General features: G+C 36.5%; 2 protein-coding genes across 8 annotated transcripts in view; one reads left to right on the top strand and one right to left on the bottom strand.

The window, feature by feature from the left end:
• LOC147014765 (uncharacterized) overlaps positions 1 to 25,194 on the bottom strand; it is a 199,316-nt gene that overhangs the window by 18,649 nt on the left and 155,473 nt on the right. The gene's annotated exons all lie outside the window — the stretch shown is intronic.
• Positions 1 to 25,194, top strand: part of NID1 (nidogen 1) — a 131,595-nt gene that overhangs the window by 81,861 nt on the left and 24,540 nt on the right. The window contains exon 19 of the mRNA XM_085853016.1: positions 3,662 to 3,768. Within this exon, the coding sequence (XP_085709142.1) occupies positions 3,662 to 3,768 (107 nt within the window). The remainder of the gene's footprint in view (positions 1 to 3,661; positions 3,769 to 25,194) is intronic.

Raw genomic sequence — 25,194 nt, 5'->3', positions numbered from 1 at the left:
CCGAGGGACAGCACACACCTTGATGCCTCGCCCTGCCTGTGAGACACCAGGAAGACAGTTTATAGCAGTGCCAAGATTCAAACCCAGGCTAGGTGGCTCAGAGGCGAGTGTGCGCACTTCTTTGCCATCCTGCCAGTAGTTGATATTCCTGGTTGCAACATTGAACTGATGAAGTTGGAGTTCACCATGTTGGCAGTTTTACAATGTCTACATCCGTGCTTTGCCAACCCCAGCATTTCCACACATGTGGTCGTTTTGAAAAGGTTACCTTTTGACTCTCAGTTACAAACGTCTCTCATTTGTGATGCATACATGTCTTTTCCCACCACAAGCTTGCCAAACACGTGCATGAAGCAACATAAAACAAGGCCACATGGATGTTAGGCACAGCCGGTTGGAAAATGCTTTGCAGATGTTGAGGCTTTCCAAGCACGCCAGTTTCCCAGCTTAATTTGAAGCTGCCCCATGAAGTCCACCTTTGTCCATGGAAAAAGGGACCGACAGTGGAAAGCATTGTGGCATTGACATCGCTAACAAATTTCTCTGCCGGTCATACTTGCGAAATGGAAGGCCAGAGATGGGTCAGAATTCTGAGAGGCTGGTATGAGGGATTCTTGAGTGTGTGCATTCAGGAGCTTGTAGAGCCTAAATGAATGTCTGCGTGGGTGTCTGTGCCACCATTGATTGCATTTGCAGAAACTGAAGTGTGTAATCTAATCCCAGGAATTGCAGCATCGTGCGCCCGTCATGCATGAGACGTATCCCATTGTGTTGTGTCACAAGAACGGGATATTGGAAATGTAAATGAATTCTGTGCAAATAGTCATGGTAAATTGTAGCCATGCTACCAACAAGCGCTATGCCGCTGTCCGTCAGCCTACATGAACCAGCTTTCAGCGGTGATCTCCCATCCAAGCACTAACTGCGCTCGACTCTGCTTCGCTTCCGAGATCCCTCGTGATTAGGCGCATGCAGACCGAGAAGTTGCACACAAAGAAATACCACCTCCACAATCCATGATCGGAATCCCTTCCTGTTTGTGCATCCACGTCATTCCAGCCCCTTTATCCATCGATGTGCACTCCTTCATTATTGTGAGATCTAAGGCCTTAATGCATGCTTTGTAGTCTCTCATCGGCAGCATTGTTGAATACATCAGGATGGTTATTTGAGTTATTAATGAGGACAATAGAACAATCATAGATGATTAAAAGAATCAGGGATGTTTAGGCAGTGCCAGAAATACACACTTGGTACCACTCCAAGTCCATTATCCTCCATCGTTATTAATTGTGTGCATCTCTAGCATCGACTTGTTCACTCAGCGTGCATCCTTCACGATTTAATGGAAAACTTGAACAGCTGTCCGTTTCCATCATCCACCCTTCCTCCACTACGGTTTGTTTCAATCAGTCCAGTTGTTGATCCAAACCCGACGTGAATAATCAATATTTGTTACCAATTCGCTGATACTTTAAAAGTTTAAACTGTTCGAATGCACGTCATCCTGCATTGGAAACAAAATGTAGAATTAGCCCAAACTGGAGAGGCCTTCTCATTGGGTAATGAAGGTTGTTGCTGCTTTATGGTCCAATAGTCATTTGGTAAGGGTTCAATCCATCCATCCATCCATTGGGACCATACTCTGTGCAGAGCGTTGGTGCTGCCTAAACAGTCTCCTTGGCTATTGGGCACAATCCTGGACGGGTCGCCATGCCGACACAGGATACCAGCATGCTGGTACTCATTTTGCCGACCTCGGAAGGATGACAGGCTGAATCAACCTCACCTGGTATTAATTCAACAGCCAAGTGGGACTTGGAACTCAGGACCCCAGGATCCCAAGCTCACCACTCTAACCATTAAACCAACACTAGGCCATAAGAGTTCAATGGAGTACAGTTATACTTTGTAGCACTTAATCCCATGTGACATTGTTTTTCTGAGAGAAGTTTGCATTTCTTTTCCCAATGTTGTTGACAAGCCCAGATACCCGTTTCTCACCACAAACCATCATTGACCTGATCGTCACGGTGCTTACTTCTGCTCTTCATGGGCTGACAGCTCATGGCGCCTAGTATTTATTGTGTGGGGCCGCTGAGGGTAGGTATGTGAGGGGGAGGGTGAAGGTGGTAGGAGTTTGGGTGAATAGGATGCATGCTCGTCTTTAGCTTACCCATGCCACATAATATCTTAATATGAGTTTCCTTACAAGGAACTTAACCATCCCATCAATCCTAGGCAATGGTAATTACCACCTATGGTTGTTTGTCCAAGCTCTATCCTCTAAATGCTGAGCGCCAACCAAGGAAGCAGCACATACCATGTGTAAAGTGTTTAATTCGTTTTGACTCGGTTGGGGTTCGAACCACCGACCTCCAACATTCTGAGCGGATGCTCTAACCATCGTGCCCAAGCCATTACGAATGTGTGTTTCTTTGAGACCCCCTACTGGGACAAAGCAAGAATGTTATGATTGGCGTATTGGGAAAATGGACCTTTAATGTGTCTAGTTGCCCACCCATTATTTTAATTACCACTCGAGTAAAATGTACGAATCACAGCATCGTATACTCACCGCTGTGCAACCATTTTGTGTTTGCCACTTTATTTCATGTTCTTTTCGCGAATGCACAGCTTTGCTAAAATCGTTTCCACTCCTTTGTCTGGCTGATGAGCAAAATATTTATTCTGGAAGGTCACATGACGAAGTGAAACTTGAACCCGAGATATTTAAACTTGAGCTTACCCTCAGTTATTTGCCAATGAATCAATTAGTAACTTTCAAAGCTTTAACTCGATGAAACCTGCATTAAGCAAAGAGATCTTTTTCTTTTTCTTTTTTAATGCTGAGCATTAAGCAAGGAAGCAGCACGTACCATTTTTGAAGTCTTTGGTGTGACTCAGTCAGGGTTCAAACTACCAACCTCCCAGACTCAGACCAGACACTCTAACCATTAAGCCACCATGTATGGTTTGGTTGAGGAAAGACTAATCTGAAGCAGAGAATTATATATATATATATATATATATATATATATATATATATATATATGTATGTATATATATGTATGTATATATATATATGTATATATATGTATGTATGTATGTATGTATATATATATATATATATATATATATGTATGTATATATATGTATGTATATATATATATATGTATATATATGTATGTATGTATATATATATATATATAACCCATCCCACACTCCTTGAGCTGAAGAAGCTGCATAAAGCAACCCAAGAAGGTCTACACAAGGTAAGCGGTTTGCTGTTTCAAACCCTTCTCAGAGTTCCTCCACACTATAACTTTATTTCATGTTATTTTAATGAATATATGATATATATATATATATATATATATATATATATATATATATATATATATATATATATATATATATATATATATATATATATATATATATATACAATATACATATACTGTACACATATATATCAAAAACATGTGGAGTGTGACGAGCACTCCTCCAATCTTATATATGCAGTATAATCATTTGAAAATCTGAAAAAAAATCTGATGGTCTAAGGCACTATCATAAATATTAAATGATTATATGGGATAAGGTGCTGAAAAACTTGCCATGATGTAATGTCTTCCAAACTCGGATTCTGTCCCTGCAGTGATGCTGTGGTCTCTGCGACATTGAACCAAGAGCTGGAAGAACACTTACCTCCACAAAGATCTCACCCTTATGGCATCACGACCGTGTTTCCACAATGCCCCCCAGGTAATTTCTTCCACATGCATCACACAGCCAATAAGATGATCCATGTTAGACAGGCTGTTCCAACTGATTGCTCACATGCCTCCAGCAATGAAGTAATGGCACTTTAGATTCATGAAGAAAATGGAATAAAATCCACTCAAACTTTAAATTTGACTGAAACCTCTCATTTATAGAATCACTCGTTTGCTATACTTTTCAATTCTGTAGGTGGCCTGCAAGAATCCAGATTAATCAGCCCTGAAGTAAGAGTTTAGGGATTCCCAATGATGTGACCACATGGTGCAGGTTTACTCACTTATCCAACATCGGCAATGAGATACAGGCCTCCAGAATTCATGCTAACATGCTGCTTTCCACTACAACCCAAGCCTGACCAGCATTAAAAAAGGAAATGGAGGACATGGAACAAAGCATAAGCAGATTTGAGTCCTGACCTCAGAAAGCAATGGGATTCTTATTTATTTTATTTCCGAGCTAAGATGGCAGAGCTGCATTGATGGCTCATTCAGTCCAATTATGGTGAAACATTCCTTGCACACCGAATCATCGTGCAACCCTATAGTATCCTCGTGTTTGGCAAAACCCAGTGGTGTGTGGTGTTGGACATTTCGTGTCATCACGTAAGCTGTGCCTGAAATCAGCAGCTGCTCGCTGCTGGCCCACCGCACCTAGATCATCGTTTTAATTTAATGCGTGTTCCAGCTGTCTTGACCTTTAAATGTGCTGCAGGTCACGGTCACGGTTCTGCCTTTGTGGGCCTGAGCAAAGTTTTATTAAGGAGAAAGCTAAAGTATATAATTGTTTTTCAATTTTACAAACCATCCTGGACAGTGCTTTTTATTTCTTTCAGAAATTACTCATTTAAGGCATTAGTTAGGCAGCAGTTTCTTGGCACAGTCTATGCTGAGTGGTTTGCTTTTACCTTCCCAGCAATCAGTCAGGATAGGAATTTGTTCAGAGTGCTGGTGATAGCTCACCTACTCATCGCTCTGTCTGTGTGTTTGTCTGTTTGGCTGTATGTCAATCACATACAGGTCACAATTTTAAACCGATCTTCACAAAACTTCAACAAATAATGGAGTTGGTCAGAAGCAAGAAGCCAATTGATGTTGAGGTCAAAAGGTAAACAGGCCAAAGGTCATCAACTTGTGTCTATTTCTAAAATCCTCAATTTTCATCCGATTGCCTTGAAATTTGAACAAGATATGCTTATGAGATCACTGAATTCAACCAACAATTATTTTTGAGGTCAACATGCAAAAAAAGGTTAACATAGGCCAAAGGTCAACAACTTAAATGTGTGAATCTAAAATCCTCAATTTTCATCCGATTGATTTGAAATTTGAACAGGATTTGCATGTCAGGTCACTCCATTCAACCACCAATTATTTTTGAGGTCAAAAGGTCAACATCAGCCGAATTTCTAAAATCATCAATTTTAATCCGATTGACTTGAAATTTGAACAGGATTTGCATATTTGGTCATTGAATTTGACCACCAATTATTTTGAAGGTCAAACTTGTTGGGATTTCACAAGTATTTTTCCCTGCAAGATGTCTTTCTTGTTTGTTTGTCTGACTGTCTGTCTGTGAGCAGGATATCTCAAAAAGTTGTGGATGGATTTTGACAAAATTTGGTGGACAGGTTGGGTGTATGACAAGGTCTGGATCTGGATACAAGAATTTTTTAAGTGAATCTTCACCACTGAGAGCTAGTGCCAAAATCTATACATATATATATATATATATATATATATATATATATATATATATATATATATACATACATATATATATATATATACATACATATATATATATATATATATATACATAAATATATATATATATATATATATATATATATATATATATATAAATATATATATATATATATACATACACACACACACACACACACATACACACACACACACACACACACACACACGTAGGGTGAATATACTGATTCTGGCTCACTTTTCCCTATGTAAATGAATGGAGGATTTTCAGCGATTCCCTTTTTTTCCCTAAAAATAAACCCCCTTTTTATCCCAAGGTATATTTATTTGTCTCCCCTTTTAACCTGGAGGTTGAACCTCATTGAATTGAACACCTGGGGGTTGAACAGCTCACTCATTGAACCTATAAAGATTTGTTCATTCTCAAATTCCTTCAATAGTTTAATTTTCTTTGCACAATAATCCCCATCTAAAATATTGACAAACAAAACATTTGAATCTTTATATTTTTTAAGATACCCCTTTTGTGCCATTACGAAATGATAAACTTCTCTTAATGCTCTTGTTTGTCCACCTCCTGAGCCACATATCATTTTGAGATTATAGTAAATTGTTTTTTCATTGTTCAATTGATAACCATCAAAGTTTTCAGTCCATTCAAGGATATTCATTTTTTTCTTTACATCCTCTAACTTACTACTTTTTAAATTGATTTGCTTATTTGTTTTATTTACCTTTGTTTTAGTTATTTTTTCAAAAAGACTTATTTGATATTTTTCACATTCATTATGGTTTCCATTTATATACCAAGACTGAGATTTTCTCCACTCTTTAGTTTGATTAATACTTGGTTTAACCATTTATATATTGCGAAAAAACGCGGCGGTAGCCCTTAAAAAACCCTAACCCATCTTCCCATCGTTAAAACGCAATCTATTTTATACACTCTATCATACAATATCCATATGGAACACAATCTATTCCATTATCTAAAATAAATCTCTTATCATCAAAGGCTCCTAATGCCTTTTTATTTACTTCTTCACTATATATGTTATGTTTATAACTTCTTATTGTATTCATTTTCCTATATTCTTCTTTCTTATTCATCAAACAATTATAATAATTTCTAAAAGTTATTGATTTCTTTATTACATATTTCTTTATTCCCTTTAACCTCTGATCAATCTGATCACCATACTTGTAAGCATATGCCTTTGCTCTCAATCCAATAAACTCACTCATTACTTTTCCACCCAACTCATCCTTAAACTTACCAATAACCTTTTCATTCTTTTTGGAAAATAACTCACTCTTCTTGCTGAAATTACTTGTATCATATACTCCAATATTTTTCTTCATATCTTCATAAACATCATCAGTTTTTATATCTAGGATAAAACTATCAGTGTCCATATACAACAATGAAACATTTTCACCATACTCTTTCTTTAAGTCATTATACAAATAATCATACATCAATATCTTTGATAAATCAAGAACTGCTGTTCCAATATAAATTGGTTTATCTATTACAATACTTTCCTTTTTCATATGAATTGCAGAAAAGTTCTCTGAAAAAACCTCTTCTCTCTCAAAACTTGGTTTATTTATCAATCTCGAAGCTTCTTTCCAAGATGTTGCGAATCTAATGTTTTGCCTGTTTCTAACATTTTCCATAGTCTTTCCAAATACAGCATTATTCATTAATTTATAAAAGTCCCCTTCAAATTTTACTTTTGTATTTGCTCTCATATCTGTATTGAATTGAATATACTTTTTCACCCAAGGACTTTGTTTAAATTTTAAAACTCTATGAATTTTAGCTACTCTCAATCCTTCTCTCAAAAACTGTTTTAAGCTTCTCTGATGCAAAACATATCCCTCTTTATCATAGAATGTTGTTAATAACTTTTCTGTTGATTTACCTTTAATATTAAAACTTTTATGATAATCACTTAACCATTCTTTCTTTAGGGTTTCTTTCTCACATGCAAAAGGAAGATCTTTATGCTTATTATGAAGATCACTTGGGTACCTCAAATCAACTTCAAAATTATAACCTTCTTCTTCCTCATTCAATTCCTCTTGAGAAGAAATAACAATATTCATCAAAGCCTTTTCATAATCCTTTTCTTCCACCCACTCTAATTTACCATAAGGCAGAGATTGAGACATTGCCCATCCATACAAATTATTAGCATCAAAATACATCAAATAATTACTATCTTTTTCACTATCATAATTTGGAAGATATTTATTATTTGCTTTAGCATATCTTTTTGAACATACTTGTGATATTCCACCTCTCTTGGACTTCTCAATCATCAAAAGCATATCAACATCACTGATTAAATCTATATCTTGTTTTGTCATTTTTAACATTGCACTCCAAGCTAAACCAGGAGCTGTGAAATAGTGGGCAGGGTCTAATCCATAACAATTTTTATTATGACAGAGTGATCTAAAAGCTTCAAACACATCAGCTAACAATAAAACATCTGTTTTTAGATATAAATCATGATATTCTCCAAGGTTCTTTATCTTAAATAATTTCCATATTTCTTGTGCGTGTTTATATTCCTTATCACTTATCTCTTCTTCATAAAGGTTATTATAGAAACTTTCTTTTGATGGAAGTTGTGTTTCTTTAAATCTCATAAATGAATCCATATAATCATAAGGATAAATTCCCTTACTTGTAAGAATTTTCTCTTTACTTTGAATTTCATTCCTTGTTTGAATTTCCTCTCTCGTAAGAATTCCTTCTTTAATCAGAATTTCATCTTTAATCAGAATTTCCTCTTTAGTTAGAATTTCATTCATTGTTCGAATTTTCTTTATAATTAGAATTTCATCTTCAGTTAAAATTTCTTCATTAATTAGAGTTTCCTCTTTACTTTGAATTCTCTCTTTAATCTGAATTTCCTCTTTAGTGAGAATTTCCTCTTTTGGAAAGAATGAATTAAGATTTGGAAAAGAGTCCGTGGAGCTTAGATTTGATGCGAGGTAGGCTAGTGGTGTTCCCATAAACTTGTAAGAATCAAGAAACCGAATACGAGTTATAGGTTTTGTGAATATCATTTTTGTAAATGAAATATACTTTTGACTTGTGTTTGTTATGGCAGAAATATTCCCTGGTGTTTTTGAAAGTTCATTTATAAATAGATGTGTATCATAGTTGGCGCTATTGTGAAGAAAGACTGGAATAAAAGAAGGTAATTTATAATTAAGATTACAACAGGAATGAGCGGGGCCTCTATATTTACCAGTAAGATGACAATGATCCCTAACTTTAGACTCCTTAATTTCCCCCTCACAAATATGACAGATATTGTTCTTTCTAAATTCTAATTTTTCTTCTTTGGTTAATTTCATCGGTTCATTTGTTTCTTTCATTAATTTAGTGAGTCTTATACAATCCTTTTCTAATCGTTTTACAAACTCTTGTGAAGCTTTTTTTCCACGATAAGGTTCAAGTTTGTTATACTTTTCTCCAACAGATGATTTGATATAATAACAGAAACCACAAGGAATATGTTTTTGATATTTATTTGTATATGATTCTTTTGGATTAGGAGAAGCAGTATTTATCTTTTTAAGGATACACTCAAAATCAGCGTATATCACAAATGGGTGCATGATAGATTTATTATAATCTTCAAAAGAAATCTTTTCACCAGGTTTAGGCATTGTAATTACAGCTGATTTATGATTACTACAATATTTTGAATGTTGTTCTAATCGTTCTTTTGTATGAAATGAATTAAGACATCGCTTACAAGGATATATTTTGTTTGCTGTTCTGAATACCTGAGAAGAGATTAATCTTGATAAATTATTGATGTATGTGTAATGTGAATTCTTTCCAACACTAAAATATAAAAGATCAATGTGTGTTTCTTCATTTTTATAGTTGTTTGAAATTTTTAATATTTGAACTTTGTTTGTATCCGTTAATCCATATACATTAATAGAAAGATTATTCTTTTTCTCAAATTTAGGAATATCTGTTAGTGGCATTGGGAATTTAAAATCTTTAATGTCCAAGGTATTCTCATATTTCATATATTGTTTTACTCTTTCTGAATTACATTTTGGTGGATGAAAGTGAGCAAGAACAGACCAGAGAAAACATTTATTATCATTATTCTTAAGATTAACAACTGCCTTCTTTAGTTTTATTTCTTTTGGTAATTCAATATAAGAAGAAGCTTTAAGAGGGTTTGATTTTAGAATGTGTATGTCTAAAAAGATGATTTTTTTAATATTGAATCCACTTCCTACCACTGTATTATCAACATCCTCCTCTTGTCTTGATAGTTCTTCATAAACCCCACTATTCAAAAAATCTTGAAATGATGTTATAAAATGAAGATCTGTTCTCATATAAGGAGTTTGTTCTTCATCTTGTCTTTTCATATTCATTTTCACTCCCATATAAAACTTTAAAGTTTTCATTTCTTTTAATGTCTTTTTAATAAATTTTTCAACATCGGGTTTCACTATTTCAATTGATTCAGCTATTGATGATGGACCGGGTTCTCCAAATTGAAAAATCCTTATTTTTATATGCCCTTTAAATGCCCCATCAGTGTTTTCAATATAATAGTCTCCCTTTACCTTAAACTCATTTTTCTTGTGTTTTTGTGATTGAAGATGTTTATTATAACTACTCTTCAAAACATCCTTTGAACAGATATCACAATGTTTTCTTTCCAACTCAAGAGGAGATATTTTATGAAACAGATTAAATGTGTGTTTCTTGGTTCGGAGGTGTTTTCTATAATGTTTATATTCGTGATTACAAACATCGCAGTATGTTGTATTCACCATATTTATATAATAAATCTTTGCTTAAACTAAAATTTTCTTCATGAAAATTTCATTTATTTTACAGGTGAATCTGTGCTTAAAACCATTTTATCCTCCAACTTTTTCACTTAATAAATACAATGTTTCAAGACACAAAAGACAAGTTTCAATCAATCTCTTCATTTGTTAAAGATACTGAGAAATATGTCAAGGATGTAAAATTGAACAAAGATAAATATAACAACTATTGGATAAAAACAATTATGGTAAATAATATGAGTTCTTCAATTTCCTTCAGTGGAAGGGCTTTTAGTATACCTGGTAGAACATCAATTAAAGTATCTCTAACAAAAGTTTCTCCTCTCCTTCTAGTAATATATTCAAAACTAGAAAAAGCAATGAAACAAGAAAAAGTATCAAAAAACAAAAATCTTATGGATGAAGCTTTAGAAAGAAAAGATAAGACCATCTGTAATATGCAAGGAGAAATTTGTATTTTTTTCAACAACCCTAAAGATGTAAATCCTGATGAAATAAAGGATGCTAATATATCAGGTGAAATGACATTTCGTCCAATAGTAATTAACGATCATTTTAAAATTACCTTTAATATAAAAAATGTTGTCGTTGAATCTGATAATGAAAAAAGGTATATCGATATCGATGGTAATAAACAACTGAAAGTATAGATGAATTTCAGTTTAAGTAAAGTTTTACTTTGTAAATATGCTAGACTTTCCTGATTCTCCATATGACAAATTTGAGAATTGTCCTGCGTGTGAAAGACGGGGATTAAACACAGAGTCAAAAGCTTATAAACAATGTATATTCTGTGATTATCTTCTAATTAATGATAATAAAAAATATAAAAAGGAAAATAATTCTTTTAGATTTACACCAAAAATGAATTACTTTACAAGATTGATTAGAGAAATGAATGTAAAGTATGAGGGTGATAACACACCTTTCCTTACAAGGGAAGAAACTGAACGTATAAGAGAAATGTTCAAAGGATTGTTGTTGTATATTATTCATGGATGTAATTTTCAGGGAAATATCAACACAAGATATTGTATAAATAAAATAATGGATTATCTTGAAATTAAACCTGAACTTAGGATAAAATATAGAGTTTCTAAAAAAGCCAATAATAAATGAAATAACCTGTTTTCCAAATATATAAATGAATGATTTTTTACCCATTTGGGAAAATAAGATAAAATTTAACAACCATAAAAATCTCCCAAATTCATTAAGATGTCTCATAGTTGGTTCAAGTGGATGTGGAAAAACCTGCTTACTTTTAAAAATGCTCCTCACTCCCAACTTTTTAGATTATGATAATTTAATAATTTTCACAAAGTCGAGTTTTCAACCAGAGTATCAACTACTCTCACAAGGTTTTAATGCTGGTCTTCAAAAAGAAGATATAATCGGTTTATTTAAACGTCAAAAAAACCTAAATGATTATAACATTGAAGATATAATTCAACTATTTTGTGATACACAGAGATGTAAAAAGAAATCAAATCCTATAACTTGTATTCTTAGTGATAATACGGATGATATACCGTCTCCCCAAGATTTGAATAAATCAAAAAAGAACCTCGTTATCTTTGATGATTGTGTTAATGAGAGAAACCAAACGGTAATGGACTGCTACTACACAAGAGGGAGACATTCTTCTTGTAATTGTATTTATCTTAGTCAATCGTACTTTCAACTTCCTCGTCGTTCCATCAGAAACAATGCTAATACTTTTATTTTATTCAAGTTAAATTCAATAGATATCAATAATTTTTGGAGAGATAATTGTTCTACATTATGTAATAAAAAGAAATTTGAGGATTACATGAAGCACACGACTGAAAAATATAAATATATTGTTGTGAAACAAGATGAGATATTAAGGGATATATTTTTTGTTTTATAAACAATTACATATATAAATGACAACTATTATTATAAATCTTGTGGGTAAATCTGCTTCTGGAAAAAACTTTCATAAATCAAGGTTCTTGTGTAGTACAAATGAGAATATTGTAAATTTACTTAAAGAACACCCCGTGATACGCATTGTATCAACAACAACTAGAGCAATAAGACCTGGAGAAGTAAAAGGTGAAGATTATCACTATATTTCAGTGGAGGAACATATGCGATTGAGGAATGAAGGTCAAATGTTTGAGGAGGTTTCTCTTGGTACAACAAAATATTCACATTGTAAGAGTGAGTTAAGGAAACTAAAATCTGGTGGTGTTGGGATATTAGAAACTAATCCAGAAGGAACGAGACAAATTATTAAACATCTGAGTGGAGTGAAGATTTTATCATTCGGTTTTGATGTTGATGAAGAAACTCAACGCAAACGTATGAAAAGCAGAGATGCAAGTATTAGTGAAGAAGAAATTACAACTCGCATTAATGTTAATAAAGAATTTGATGAAATATTTAAAGAAAAGGATTTATTTGAACACATCTACTTGAATGATGAAGAAAAGGAAAATTTCCCTGTTGATCTTTACAATTCATTAAATGATATTTTACAATAAATAAATGGATGCAAAAGAAAGAGCAAGAAGATTTAAGGAACATCAAGAGTTGGTTTCAAAAGTTGTAAAACAACAGGAAGACATAAAGAAGAAACGCAGACAGAAACTAACGGGCGAAGAAGCATTTGAAAGAAAACAAGAGAAATTTTTTAAACCACTTTTAAAAACTTCCCAAGAAAAAATGAAAGATGTTTCCACAGTTCCCACAGTAGAATATACTCCCAGAAAGCTTCAAATGTTAAAAGATTTCAGTCAAATGACGGAGGAAGAATTAGAGCATATTGGAGAATTAGAATATCATGATGAAGAATTATTTCAACAACTGGAAGAGATTAATCAACCCCCTGATTATATTGTGAATGCTGTTCAAAACAATGAATATTCAGTGGATTCAAAAACCAAAGCAGGACTCATTCCAACAGAACAACCAGCAATATTTCATCTTGTTCAAGAAAAGGTATTGATATTTAATGATGAATTAAGGTTCTTGGGTTCTGCTCAACCCCCTGTTAAACTAACTCCGAGATTAATGTTTCTTCTCACAAAAGATGGAAGACAAGGTTCAACTGTGAGGGATGAATCAAAGTATATTGATAAACCATTGGATATGGAAAATAATGATGATAGAGTATATATTGATCTGCTGAACACTCTAAATTATAAGGTTATTCTTTCTGGTAAAAGTAGGAAGAATGAGAAGGAGAAACACATTATTCAGGCTTTAAGTATCCTTGGTTCAGGTGTTAGTTTTCGTCCAAATAACCCATCGCAATTAGTTAATAGACTGTTGTTGTTGTTAGGCAGTAAGAAGGCTGGAAATAACAATTGTTTTAATGAAGCATCAGCCATTTTAGACCAGTTGATGAACATGAAAATAATTAATAAATCTCAATATAAAGACATTTTATCTCATATTAAATAAGATGAGAAGCACAATCCTTAGTTTCAATTTCACAACAAGCGACCACACATCTTCATTCCCATACCCACTACAACTTGACACAACAAAAGAATATGAGGCATCTTTATTGTCCATGGAAACTTATAATACCTTATTTAATATAACTGATAAAAATGGCAAGTTTAGTTATAATCCCGGAAGTGGATACAAAACGATAACAGTCTCACCCGGAGCATATGAGATTTCTCAAATATCTTCCGAAATTGCTCGTCTTATGAAAGAACAGGGTGATGAACCAAAAAATATTGTTATAAACATTCAAAAACATACTTCAAAATCAACGATTAAAGTTAAAAATAACTACAAGGTTGATTTCACAATTGATAATTCATTTAGAGAGTTATTGGGTTTCTCCTCAAAAAAGATTGAAACTAATGGGATGTTTTACAGTGATAATGTCATTCAAATATCCTCAGGAATAAATTCGGTGTTAATTCACTGTGATTTGATTGATGGTGCTTATAATGATGGAAAAAAAAATACATTATTTTCATTCAGCGCATACTCAACCCCAATTGGTTATAAATTCAATATGGAACCCAAAAATTTGGTTTATCTACCTGTGTCAGGAAAAACCATACACAGAGTAAATTTTAGGATAACCGACCAAGATAATCGTGTGATTTCTTTTAATGGAGAAGTTATATCCATCAGAATTCACCTACGTGAAGTTTTCCAATAAATAAATACGATGGTTATTGTGAGGAAACACGAGTTGGGAAAATATAAAATAATTACAGGGGATGGGATGTTCCTTTCCCCATACTACAAGGGTGAAGGTATGTATCTTGGTAGAGGATACTATAAACCTAAGAGACAAAGGGGTGTTGGACATCAATTTAGAGGAGATGGGATAATTGATACTCTCATGGGTATTGGTTCAACTATTCTTAAACATAAAGATCTAATTGGTTCAACTGCTTCTGCTGTGGGAAATGTAGCAGGTGCTGTAAAGAGTATAAAAGATGCTCAGAAGGAATCTCATAAATTACAAGCAATAAAAGAAATTAAGAAAGGCAAAACTCAGTTGTCCCCCCAAGAACGACAGAAAATAATTCAAATACTTGGATCAGGGTTTCAAAAGTTTTAACATCTTTTTTCCTAAATAAATACAAGTATGGAAGCAATTGATAGTATCTATGATTTGGATGATACTATTATTATCTCAAACTCCACTAAAAAAGAAGATTACTTCAAGGTAAATGCAATAACTGGAACAGACTGGAATACGAATGGTACAAAAAGTTTTGAAATAAATAATCAACAAACCTATTTGAATCTCTCCGAAAGTTTCTTGTTGTGTAAATTTAAATTCACTAAAGCTGGGAATAACACAAATGCTACAATTGTAAATGATTTCTTCTGGAAAATGTTTGATAGTGTGCGTTTGTATATTGGAACACAAGAAGTTGAAGCGGTTGATTATGTCTCTGCTGTATCTGAAATGATAAAATTTACACTCTATACATTCAGTGATAGAATGGGAAAGGGGTCTGTCGAAGGTTTTATTCCTGATATGTCAACGGGAACAAACACAGACCCTGGATATATTCAAAGGAAAGGAGCGTATAATGATGATACAAAAGCAGAAAATAGTTTTACTGTGGCGGATCCTCTTAAAGGTATATTTGGATTTTGTGATCATGATAAAGTTCTGTATGGTCTTAAAATTAGATTTCAACTACAAAGGAATGATAATGAAAATCGATTGCTTTTTGGTGTTGCTAGTGCTTTTGGTGATCAGAATAAATTTGTAATTGAGGAAATGAGTTGGTATATCAGTGAATATACTCCTAATCTTAAAACAGAAGAGATGTTGAATCGAAGACTTAACTCAAAGAAACCACTCAGTGTATCATACCTCAAAAGAAGATGTCAACACGTTAAACTCAATCAAACTACTTACACGTGGAATTTGGGTGTTCTGGAAGGAAAGCCACGATATCTGTGGATCATTTTTAAAAAGCCAGATGGTGATACTGCGACTGATAAGAATAATGCATTGAGTGATAATGCTAAGGTGAAACAACTTCGCGTTTCTCTAGATAGAACATTTTATCCACGAGATAGATTGGAAATTAATTGGGAAAAAAATGATTTTGCTGAAGCATACAAGTCTTACCAAAAGGTGTGTGAAAGTAATGGAAATAAAGAACCTATTTTGGATATGACAGCATTTAAAAGTTTGTATACAATCTATGCGTTTGACCTGAGCGCGCAAAAGGAAACTATAAAGTCTAATCGAGTGGATACTTCCCTATACATTGAAAGAGGAGAGAGTGAAGAAGTTGATACATATTGTTTGCTTTTGGAAGAAACAGAATTGCAGATTAATACAGATAATGGTGTGATGATTAGTCTCACATAATTTTTTGTTAAATAAATGAGTGGCAAAGTACCAACTGGGGTATATGTTAATCAAATCAATCTTCATAAACTATCATCTTGTGTTTAAAATCAAAAGCCTTGTACGATTAACGTTAATACAATTCAGAGAAAAGGAGCAGTAAGAATTGATGTTTTGCTCACAAGAGAACAGGTTAAAATCTTGAATGACACTGGCTCACTTAAAATTAAAATGACAAAACCAATGTTGAAAAAATATTCAATAAGAGAGACGAGTGGAGGATTTCTCCCATTTCTAATTCCTTTATTTGCTGGTTTAAGTGCGGTTGGAGCATTGACGGGTGGTATTTCAACAGCGGTGAAAACTGCCAACGAAAGGAAGGCTCAACTCCAGGCTCAAAAAGAATTGGAAAGACATAACAAAGAGTTGGAGAAACAAATTAGTGGAAGTGGTGTAATTGTAGATTTTGCTGAAAAACTTGAAGGTCTGCCTGATAAAGCGAGATTGTTAGTTGGAGATATGCTTTCTTCTATAGCACAAGCAGGTGTAAAATTAACGAAAAGAGGTAATGGATTATATCTTTCTAATAAATAAATGAGCATTGATGAGTGGTTGAAAGAATTTGGAAAGACTACAACATCAAATTTACAACTTGTTAAATATTGTAAGAAATTAAAAATTCATAATGTGGTTATTTGTATGAGAGATGAATTAACAAATGTGCCGAAACATACAAAGAATATTATTATGAACTTAGAAGATAATAATGGGAACGGTTCTCATTGGGTTTGTATTTTTAATAGTCAAGACAAATATTATTTTGATAGTTTTGGTCTTCCACCACCTGTTGAAGTCATAAAATTCTTGCAGAATGGTGTTTATCAAACATTTCAAGTCCAAGAATTAAATTCCAAGTGTTGTGGTCAATTATGTCTATATGTGTTATTTCAACTCAACAAAAATAAAAAATTTTATGATATTATTTTTAATCTAATATAAATGACTTATGTTGGTAAAGATGGTTCTATCTTTGGTGTATCTCAAGAACTGGATACTGATTTATCAAATTATTACACAAAGGCACAGGCTGAACGACATAAATATAATATAACCAAAAATATTAACATGAAAAATGCTTATAAATTAAAAAATTATCCAAGCCCGACTGACGCGAATGACTTGGTGAGATTAAGCGATTTATCACAATATATATCCTTAAATAAAACAGCCGTGTATTCCAAAGATACAGAAGTGTTGATATTATCTCCAGGTCATACAGAATTCACAGTTCGAATTAAAATAAATTTTTATAAAGAAGGGCGTATCATTTGTATGAGAATAGAACAATGGGGGTATGATATGAATGATTTAGGGTATAATTGGTCATTTAAAATTAACCTCGAAGACCTGGAACAATTAAATCAGTCTCGTAAGGAAGAATATTATCCACTTGGTATCGAGAATGAGTTTTGTGGGGCTACGATTAGTAAACAACAAATAAAAGAATTTAATAAGGGTAAATATAATAATGGTTTTGCCCTTGTTTATCTCATGAAAACAGAAAAAACAGGATTATATATAATAAGTAAGGAAATACAAAATGATTTAACTATGGGAAGATGGGGAGGTGTTTCGTGCCATAATATTATTCTAACATATATTTCTAATACATAAATGACAGCAAGAAGGCTTCAAGAAAATTATCATTTCTGTGTTCAAGCATACCTTCAAGAAAAGGGTATTCGGTATTTTAATAAATATGTTCTACAACATAAGAATGAGGTATTTTCAATAAAAGATTGGCATTATGCTGATGTTGATAAACCGACAACTTTAGATTTAATTAGAATGTTAAATAATGAAAAAATTATAAAGTTAAGAAAAGGTAAGGCTCTTTTAGAAATTCAAAAGAAATTTTATTGGTTTCCTGTTGTAAAAAAATTATTTTGGATACAGGAATAACAAGAAATCCTGATGAATATATGTATAATATTCTATGGGGTGTAAGCGATTCAAGGATAGTAAGGGATGAGGAAGGAGTTGAAGAAGAGAGGGAAGAGGAGGAAAAGGAGAAGAGAGAGAAGGAGGAAAAGGAGAAGAGAGAGAAGAAAGAGAAGGAGGAAAGAGAGAAGAAAGAGAAGGAGGAAAGAGAGAAGAGAGAGAGAGAGGGAGGAAAGAGAGAAGAGAGAGAGGGAGGAGAGGGAGGAAAGAGCGAGACAAAATAAATATCAAAATATGGAAACCAGTGAGATTCAAAAAAGATTGGTGGTATTACAGAAAATAACTCAACCCACCGAGGAGGAAAACAAAGAATTGACAAGTCTATTTGCAATATTTGCTTCAAGACTATTGACATCGACAAGCTATTCATTTTAATTCAACTTTTTTCTTAAATAAATGGAGGAGAGAGTGAAGGCATTTCTACGGATTCTTTATGTTTTAAAAATTAAGATTCAAATGTGCATGTTGGAAACTAAAAAGGTTTTTGCACTCTGCAGGAATTTTTCACATAAATAAATGAGTTATTGTCTCAAATGTAAAAAGAAAACTAATACTAAAAATATTTCATATATTAAAAGTAAAAATAACAGGGTTATACAAAAAGGTATATGTTCGGTGTGTGGTTCAAAAAAAAATCAATTTATCTCCAAACACAAACTCGGAGGAGATATACAAAAGTTTTTATCAGGAAGTAAATTTACAACTACTGGAATACCAGGGGAATTACATCTTCCAGGGTATTCTTTCTGTGGTCCAGGTACAAACTTGGATAAAAGATTAGATGAGGCAGACAATCCTAAATCCTGGAGTCAGCCTATCAATAGAGTTGATGAAGTGTGCATGAAACACGATATTGATTATGGGAATACCACAACGTTGGAAGAAAAGCATGAAGCTGATAGAGAAATGTTGTATAATTTGTCTCTGATACAAAATCCAACCTTGAGAGAAAAAGTTGATCGGTTCATTGTGAAGAAGATGATCAGTGCTAAATTGAAACTTGGGCTTGGAAATTCAAAAAACTTATAGGCTCTAATGATGCCATTAAGACTGAAGAGCAATTAGCTGATGAATTACATAAACCAATATTCACAAAGTTTCAGAGAAGGAAAGTTTATTCCAAGGAAGTAGATTATATCTGGTCTGCTGATTTGATTGAACTCCATAATGATAAGGGGTACAAGTATGCTTTAACCGTTATTGATTTGAGGAGTAGATATGCGTGGGTTGTCCCTTTAAAAAACAAAACAGGTAATACTCTTATGTTAGCTTTTCAACAGATATTTAATAAAAGTAAGAGAAAACCTAAAAAATTGTGGACTGATGAGGGTAGAGAGTTTTATAACAAGACATTTATGAATTTTCTAAAAAATAACAGTATTACATTATACAGTACCTTTAATGAAGGGAAGGCAGTTGTTGTTGAACGTTTTAATCGTACCTTAAAAGAGAGACTATATAAAAAATTCACACAACTCGGTTCACAACAATGGTCATCTTTTATTCAGGATATTGTGGATAAGTATAATGACACGATTCACACGGCAACAAGTATGAAACCATCAGAAACATTTACAAAATTAAAATATGAAAAAGAGATTAATGTCAGAAAACCTAAGTTCAAAGTTGGTGATATCGTAAGAATATATAGGTGGAAATCTCATTTTGAAAAGGGTTTTACTGAATGATGGACGAAAGAACTTTTTAAAATTGTTGATGTAATAGATACGGTTCCTTGGACTTATAAAATATATGATTTGGAAGGGGAAGAGATTTTAGGTTCATTTTATTCACAGGAATTACAAAAGACAAAGATAAATTGAAAATTTTTGACTCTGCCCCTTTTTGACTCCACCCACACAAGCCCCGCCCACACAAACCCCACACAAGCTCCACACAAGCTCCACACAAGCTCCACACACACACAAGCTCCACCCATATTCATCATATTCACATAATTAGTGATTAGTTAATTAGTTCCCCACACACAACATGTTTATTTAATTAAAAAATTATCCACCCATCCACACAAGCTCCACTCATCCACCCATCCACCCATCTCTCCACCCATCCATTGATCCACACAAACCTCATCCACATTCGCCCCTCCCACATAAGCTCCACCCACATAAACCCCTGCCCACATAAACCCTGCCCACATAAACCCTGTTCACATAAACCCCTCCCACACAAGCTCCACCCACATAAAACCCTGTCCACATAAACCCTGTTCACATAAACCCCTCCCACACAAGCTCCACCCACATAAAACCCCACCCACACAAGCCCGATATCACTGTCATCACTGGAAAAAGCACTGGAGCCCCTCTCAGAACGAACACACACACACACACACACACGCACGCACGCACGCACACACACACACACACACACACACACACACACACACACACACACACACACACACACACACACACACACACACACCTGTGTCTCACCATTGGTTTAATTCATTCGAGATCAGAGACCAGTCATTATAAATCATTGACCTCTTCAATAAGAGCAGAGAGGTAGGTAGAAAGACAGACACACACACACACACACACACACACACACACGTGTCTCACCATTGGTTTAATTCCTTCGAGATGATAGGACGTGATAAGACTTCGTACCACTCATTGTAAATGTCTTTCGATTCTCTTCTAAAATCATTGATCTCTTCAATAAGAGTATTAATTTCATGCACCACGTCGTGATATGAAAACTCAATTTCTCCCAATGACCTGTCAGGGAAAAAATATATATATATATATATATATATATATATATATATATATATATATCAGAATTATCATGATTTAATTAATAATCATTTGCTCCATCGTTCAAAGAGAAAACCATACACAAACTTACCAACTCTGTAGTGAGCTGTTGTCTTCATCGGAAGAAAGATCGCCCATGTCTCAGTTGTAAAAATGAAAATCCCGTCTGGCAGAAACTTTGTCTGGTGAATCACTTATAAGGCAACGACGAGGAAATTACCTAAGCATTGGGTGCGGCCACAGGAAATGACAGCTTGGAAAATAACTGGGTGATTGTATGAATCATTTACAAAACATACTTAAAATGGTTTTGATTCAAATGTTTTCAGTTCGTGTTCTGAGATAAAATATAAACACGAGACCTTGTCTCACAGAATAGTTCCTATTTTTTCACAGCATGACTGTCTAAAACCACTTCCTCATTCACACAGCACGACCGTGTCAAAAAACACTTCCTCATTTTCACGGCATGAACTGAAAACTTTGATGGTTATCAATTGAACAATGAAAAAACAATTTACTATAATCTCAAAATGATATGTGGCTCAGGAGGTGGACAAACAAGAGCATTAAGAGAAGTTTATCATTTCGTAATGGCACAAAAGGGGTATCTTAAAAATTATAAAGATTCAAATGTTTTGTTTGTCAATATTTTAGATGGGGATTATTGTGCAAAGAAAATTAAACTATTGAAGGAATTTGAGAATGAATCTTTAGTCAGGTCAGGTTCGATCTGTGACCTGCTACAGGTACCATGTAAACCTGTACTAACCTGTTCCATGGTCGGGTTGTCGGCGACTAAACCGTCTCCCCCACCAGGTTTTCTGGTGAGGAGGGTGTTTGGATATGGACACCCAGCAGGATTAAAAACAAAACCTGTCAAAGGGCGGAGGAGCTCCTTGTGAGCCAACGGCCATCCATATCTAGTGCCCAACTGTGTCTGCGGACGTCCTCCTGCAGTTGGGTTACTTCTTATTAGGAGGTTGGTGGAAGGATTTGCACTCCAGCCACCGTAAAACGCTTCATTCCGCAAAACGCAAAAACGCAAAAAAATCTGAAAACCCACTCCGTGGGAGTACCTCCTGTGCAGCTTCCCTTCGCAGGGCAGCTCACCGGATGATGGGATTGGGGCAAAGCCTTCGGGACCCCCAATCTTTGATAGGAGGGAAACCACGGGGTAACATCCCTGGGTCAGATTGCGGGAGAGTGTGTCGGAGTGGTGCTGAGGTGTCGTCCACCAGACGGCGGTCTCCTTGGGTTAACCTGAGGCGGTCCCTTCGGGTGGGTGCCTGGAATGTCCTATCCCTAAGAGAGGATGATCACCTGTCTCTGTTATCATCTGAGCTCAAGCGTTTGGACATCGGGATTGCAGCTCTCTCTGAGGTTCGGAGACCGGATTGCGGCGAGATAATGGTGGGTGGTTACACCTACTATTGGTCTGGTCGCTCTGATGGTTACCATACCCAAGGAGTTGCTGTAGCTGTGTCCAATAAGCTGACCCCAATGATAATTGAGGTAACACCGGTCAACGAGCGTATTATGAGATTAAGGATTCGTCACTCCTTAGGTTTCATTTCCCTGGTCTCTATTTATGCTCCGACTGAGGCGAGTGATCTCACCGTGAAGGATGCATTCTACGCCACACTCGAGTCTGTGGTTGATCAGTGCCCCAGACGAGATACACTTCTAGTCTTGGGGGATTTCAATGCATCGACTGGAACTGATAGGGATGGTTATGAGGTGTGTGTTGGTCCCCATGGGTCAGGAACTATGAACCAGAATAGCACTAAGTTCCTTGACTTTGCAAGAAGTCATGGACTTAGGGTGGCTGGTTCATGGTTTCAGCGCCCGCAAGCTCATCGCTGGACTTGGTATTCCAACGCTGGCGGTGTGGCAAAGGAGATTGACCATGTCCTCATTGACGGTCGCTGGAGGATGATCCAGAACTGCAGGGTCTACCGGAGTGCTCAGTTCCTCAATACTGACCACAGGCTTGTTGTAGCAACTCTAAAGCTGCACCTTAAATCCTGGAGAATGGTACCATCCCAGCCTAGGCTGGATGTTGCCAAGCTCAGGGATGAGAGAGTAGCTGAGGAGTTTGCGAACAGGCTGAGTGGACACTTGGGGGTCTGGGTGCTTTGGGGGTCCTGAAGAGTTGTGGAACACCTTCAAGACCACCGTCCTTGATGTTGCCGGTGGATGCCTTGGAGTTCACCGCAGGGCAAAGAAGAATTTTGTCTCTCAAGGGACACTGGATACCATTGACCAGAGTCGCAGGGCCAGGCTGAATGGCAGAGCCGAGCTGTTCAGGGAGCTGAGGCGTAAAACTGTACGTGCACTGAGGGTGGACAAGGAGGCCTATGTGCGAGGAATCTGTGAGGGGGTAGAGCATCACCTGTGGACAGGTGATTCTCGTCCCGCTTACAGGGGAATTCGCGCATTACGTTCATCCAAGCCCATCCCTCGGAGCACTGCAGTTCGAGCAGAGAGTGGTAGGCTCTTGACAGAGGAGTCTGAAGTGAAGGCCCGCTGGGCCGGTTACTTCGAGCGGTTGTACCAGGCTGATCCCCCAGCTGTCGAGTTGGACGTCAAGGGTGTTACAATCCCTGTTGCTGACCCTCGAATCAACTGTGGTCCACCATCGCTTGTGGAAACACGGGCTGCGGTGAACCAGTTGAAACGGGGCAAAGCTCCAGGGATCTGTGGCATCCATGCCGAACTTCTCAAGGCTGGTGGAAATGCTGCACTCGCGTCGTTGCATGCAGTTTTGTGCTCTGCCTGGAACACAGGCATCATCCCAACTGACTGGAAGAGGGGCCTTGTTGTCCCTCTCTGGAAAGGGAAGGGTGATCGCCAAGACTGCAACAACTACCGAGGGGTGACGCTGCTCTCAGTGCCGGGCAAGGTCTTTGCTCGGATAATTCTTGATAGGGTTCGCCACCATCTGCTTGAGCACCAGCGTCCAGAGCAGTCAGGCTTTACACCAAAGAGGTCAACGATTGACCGTATCCTTGCACTTCGTGTACTCACCGAACGCAGACGAGAGTTTCGGCAGGGGCTGCTTGCAGCCTATGTTGATCTCTGTAAAGCGTTCGATTCAGTGAATCGGGATGTCCTCTGGAGGATTCTTGGTCTTCGTGGGGTGCCACCGAAACTGATCGATCTGATGTCTGAACTCTACTCTGGTACTGAGAGTGCTGTGAAGTGTGGTGGTACCGCCTCTGACTTATTTCCAGTTGTTACTGGAGTTCGTCAGGGATGTGTACTTGCCCCCACACTTTTCAGCACTTGTATGGACTGGATTTTTGGGAGGATGTCGGAGAGATCAAGTTGCGGTGCATCGTTTGGCAATGTCAAGATCTCGGACCTTGATTTTGCAGATGATGCAGTCATCTTTGCGGAGACTTTAGACATCCTCTTGGGGGCCCTCGAGGTACTGAATGAGGAGTCGGAGCCGTTGGGATTACGGATTTCTTGGGTCAAAACAAAGATCCAGGCTTTCGGTGACATCTTGGATGCTGCTGTCCTGTCTGTGTCTGTTTGTGGTGAGGATGTTGAGGTCGTGGATAGATTCACTTACCTTGGCAGTGATATTCATGTCTCCGCAGGTTGTGAGCCGGAGGTCAATAGACGTCTGGGTCGGGCCTGGGGAGTCATGGATTCACTGGATCATGGGGTGTGGCGTTGCCGGTACCTGTGCGGGAGGATGAAAGTCCGAGTCTTCAGGTCCTTGGTACTTCCAGTCTTGCTCTATGGGTGCGAGACTTGGACTTTGACCAAGGATCTGAGACGGAGACTTAATTCCTTTGGTACCAGGTCTCTTCGGAGAATCCTTGGCTATCGCTGGTCGGATTTTGTGTCCAACGAGCGGTTGCTGAGAGAGACTCGGATGAGATTTGTTACCTGCATAGTCCGTGAGCGTCAGCTGCGGCTGTATGGACATGTGGCTCGTTTTCCTGACGCTGATCCTGCTCACCAGATTCTCTCAGCGAGGGAGTCTCATGAGTGGAGGAGGCCAGTGGGCCGACCACGTGCCTCATGGTTACAGCAGGTTGACCATCATCTCAAGGAGATGGGGATGGGCCTGGCATCTGCCTGGGGGATGGCCAGACGGAGGCCCCTGGAGTACCGGCGGAAAGTGGACGCAGCGACGCGCTGTTCTGGCACATGCTCCCATACCTGACCTGACCTGACCTGAGAATGAACAAATCTTTATAGGTTC

Source organism: Eptatretus burgeri, chromosome 13 (assembly GCF_056783735.1).
Source record: "Eptatretus burgeri isolate ZD-2024b chromosome 13, Ebu_testis_v1, whole genome shotgun sequence".
NCBI lineage: Eukaryota > Metazoa > Chordata > Myxini > Myxiniformes > Myxinidae > Eptatretus > Eptatretus burgeri.
This window is presented reverse-complemented; position numbering and strand designations above follow the sequence as displayed.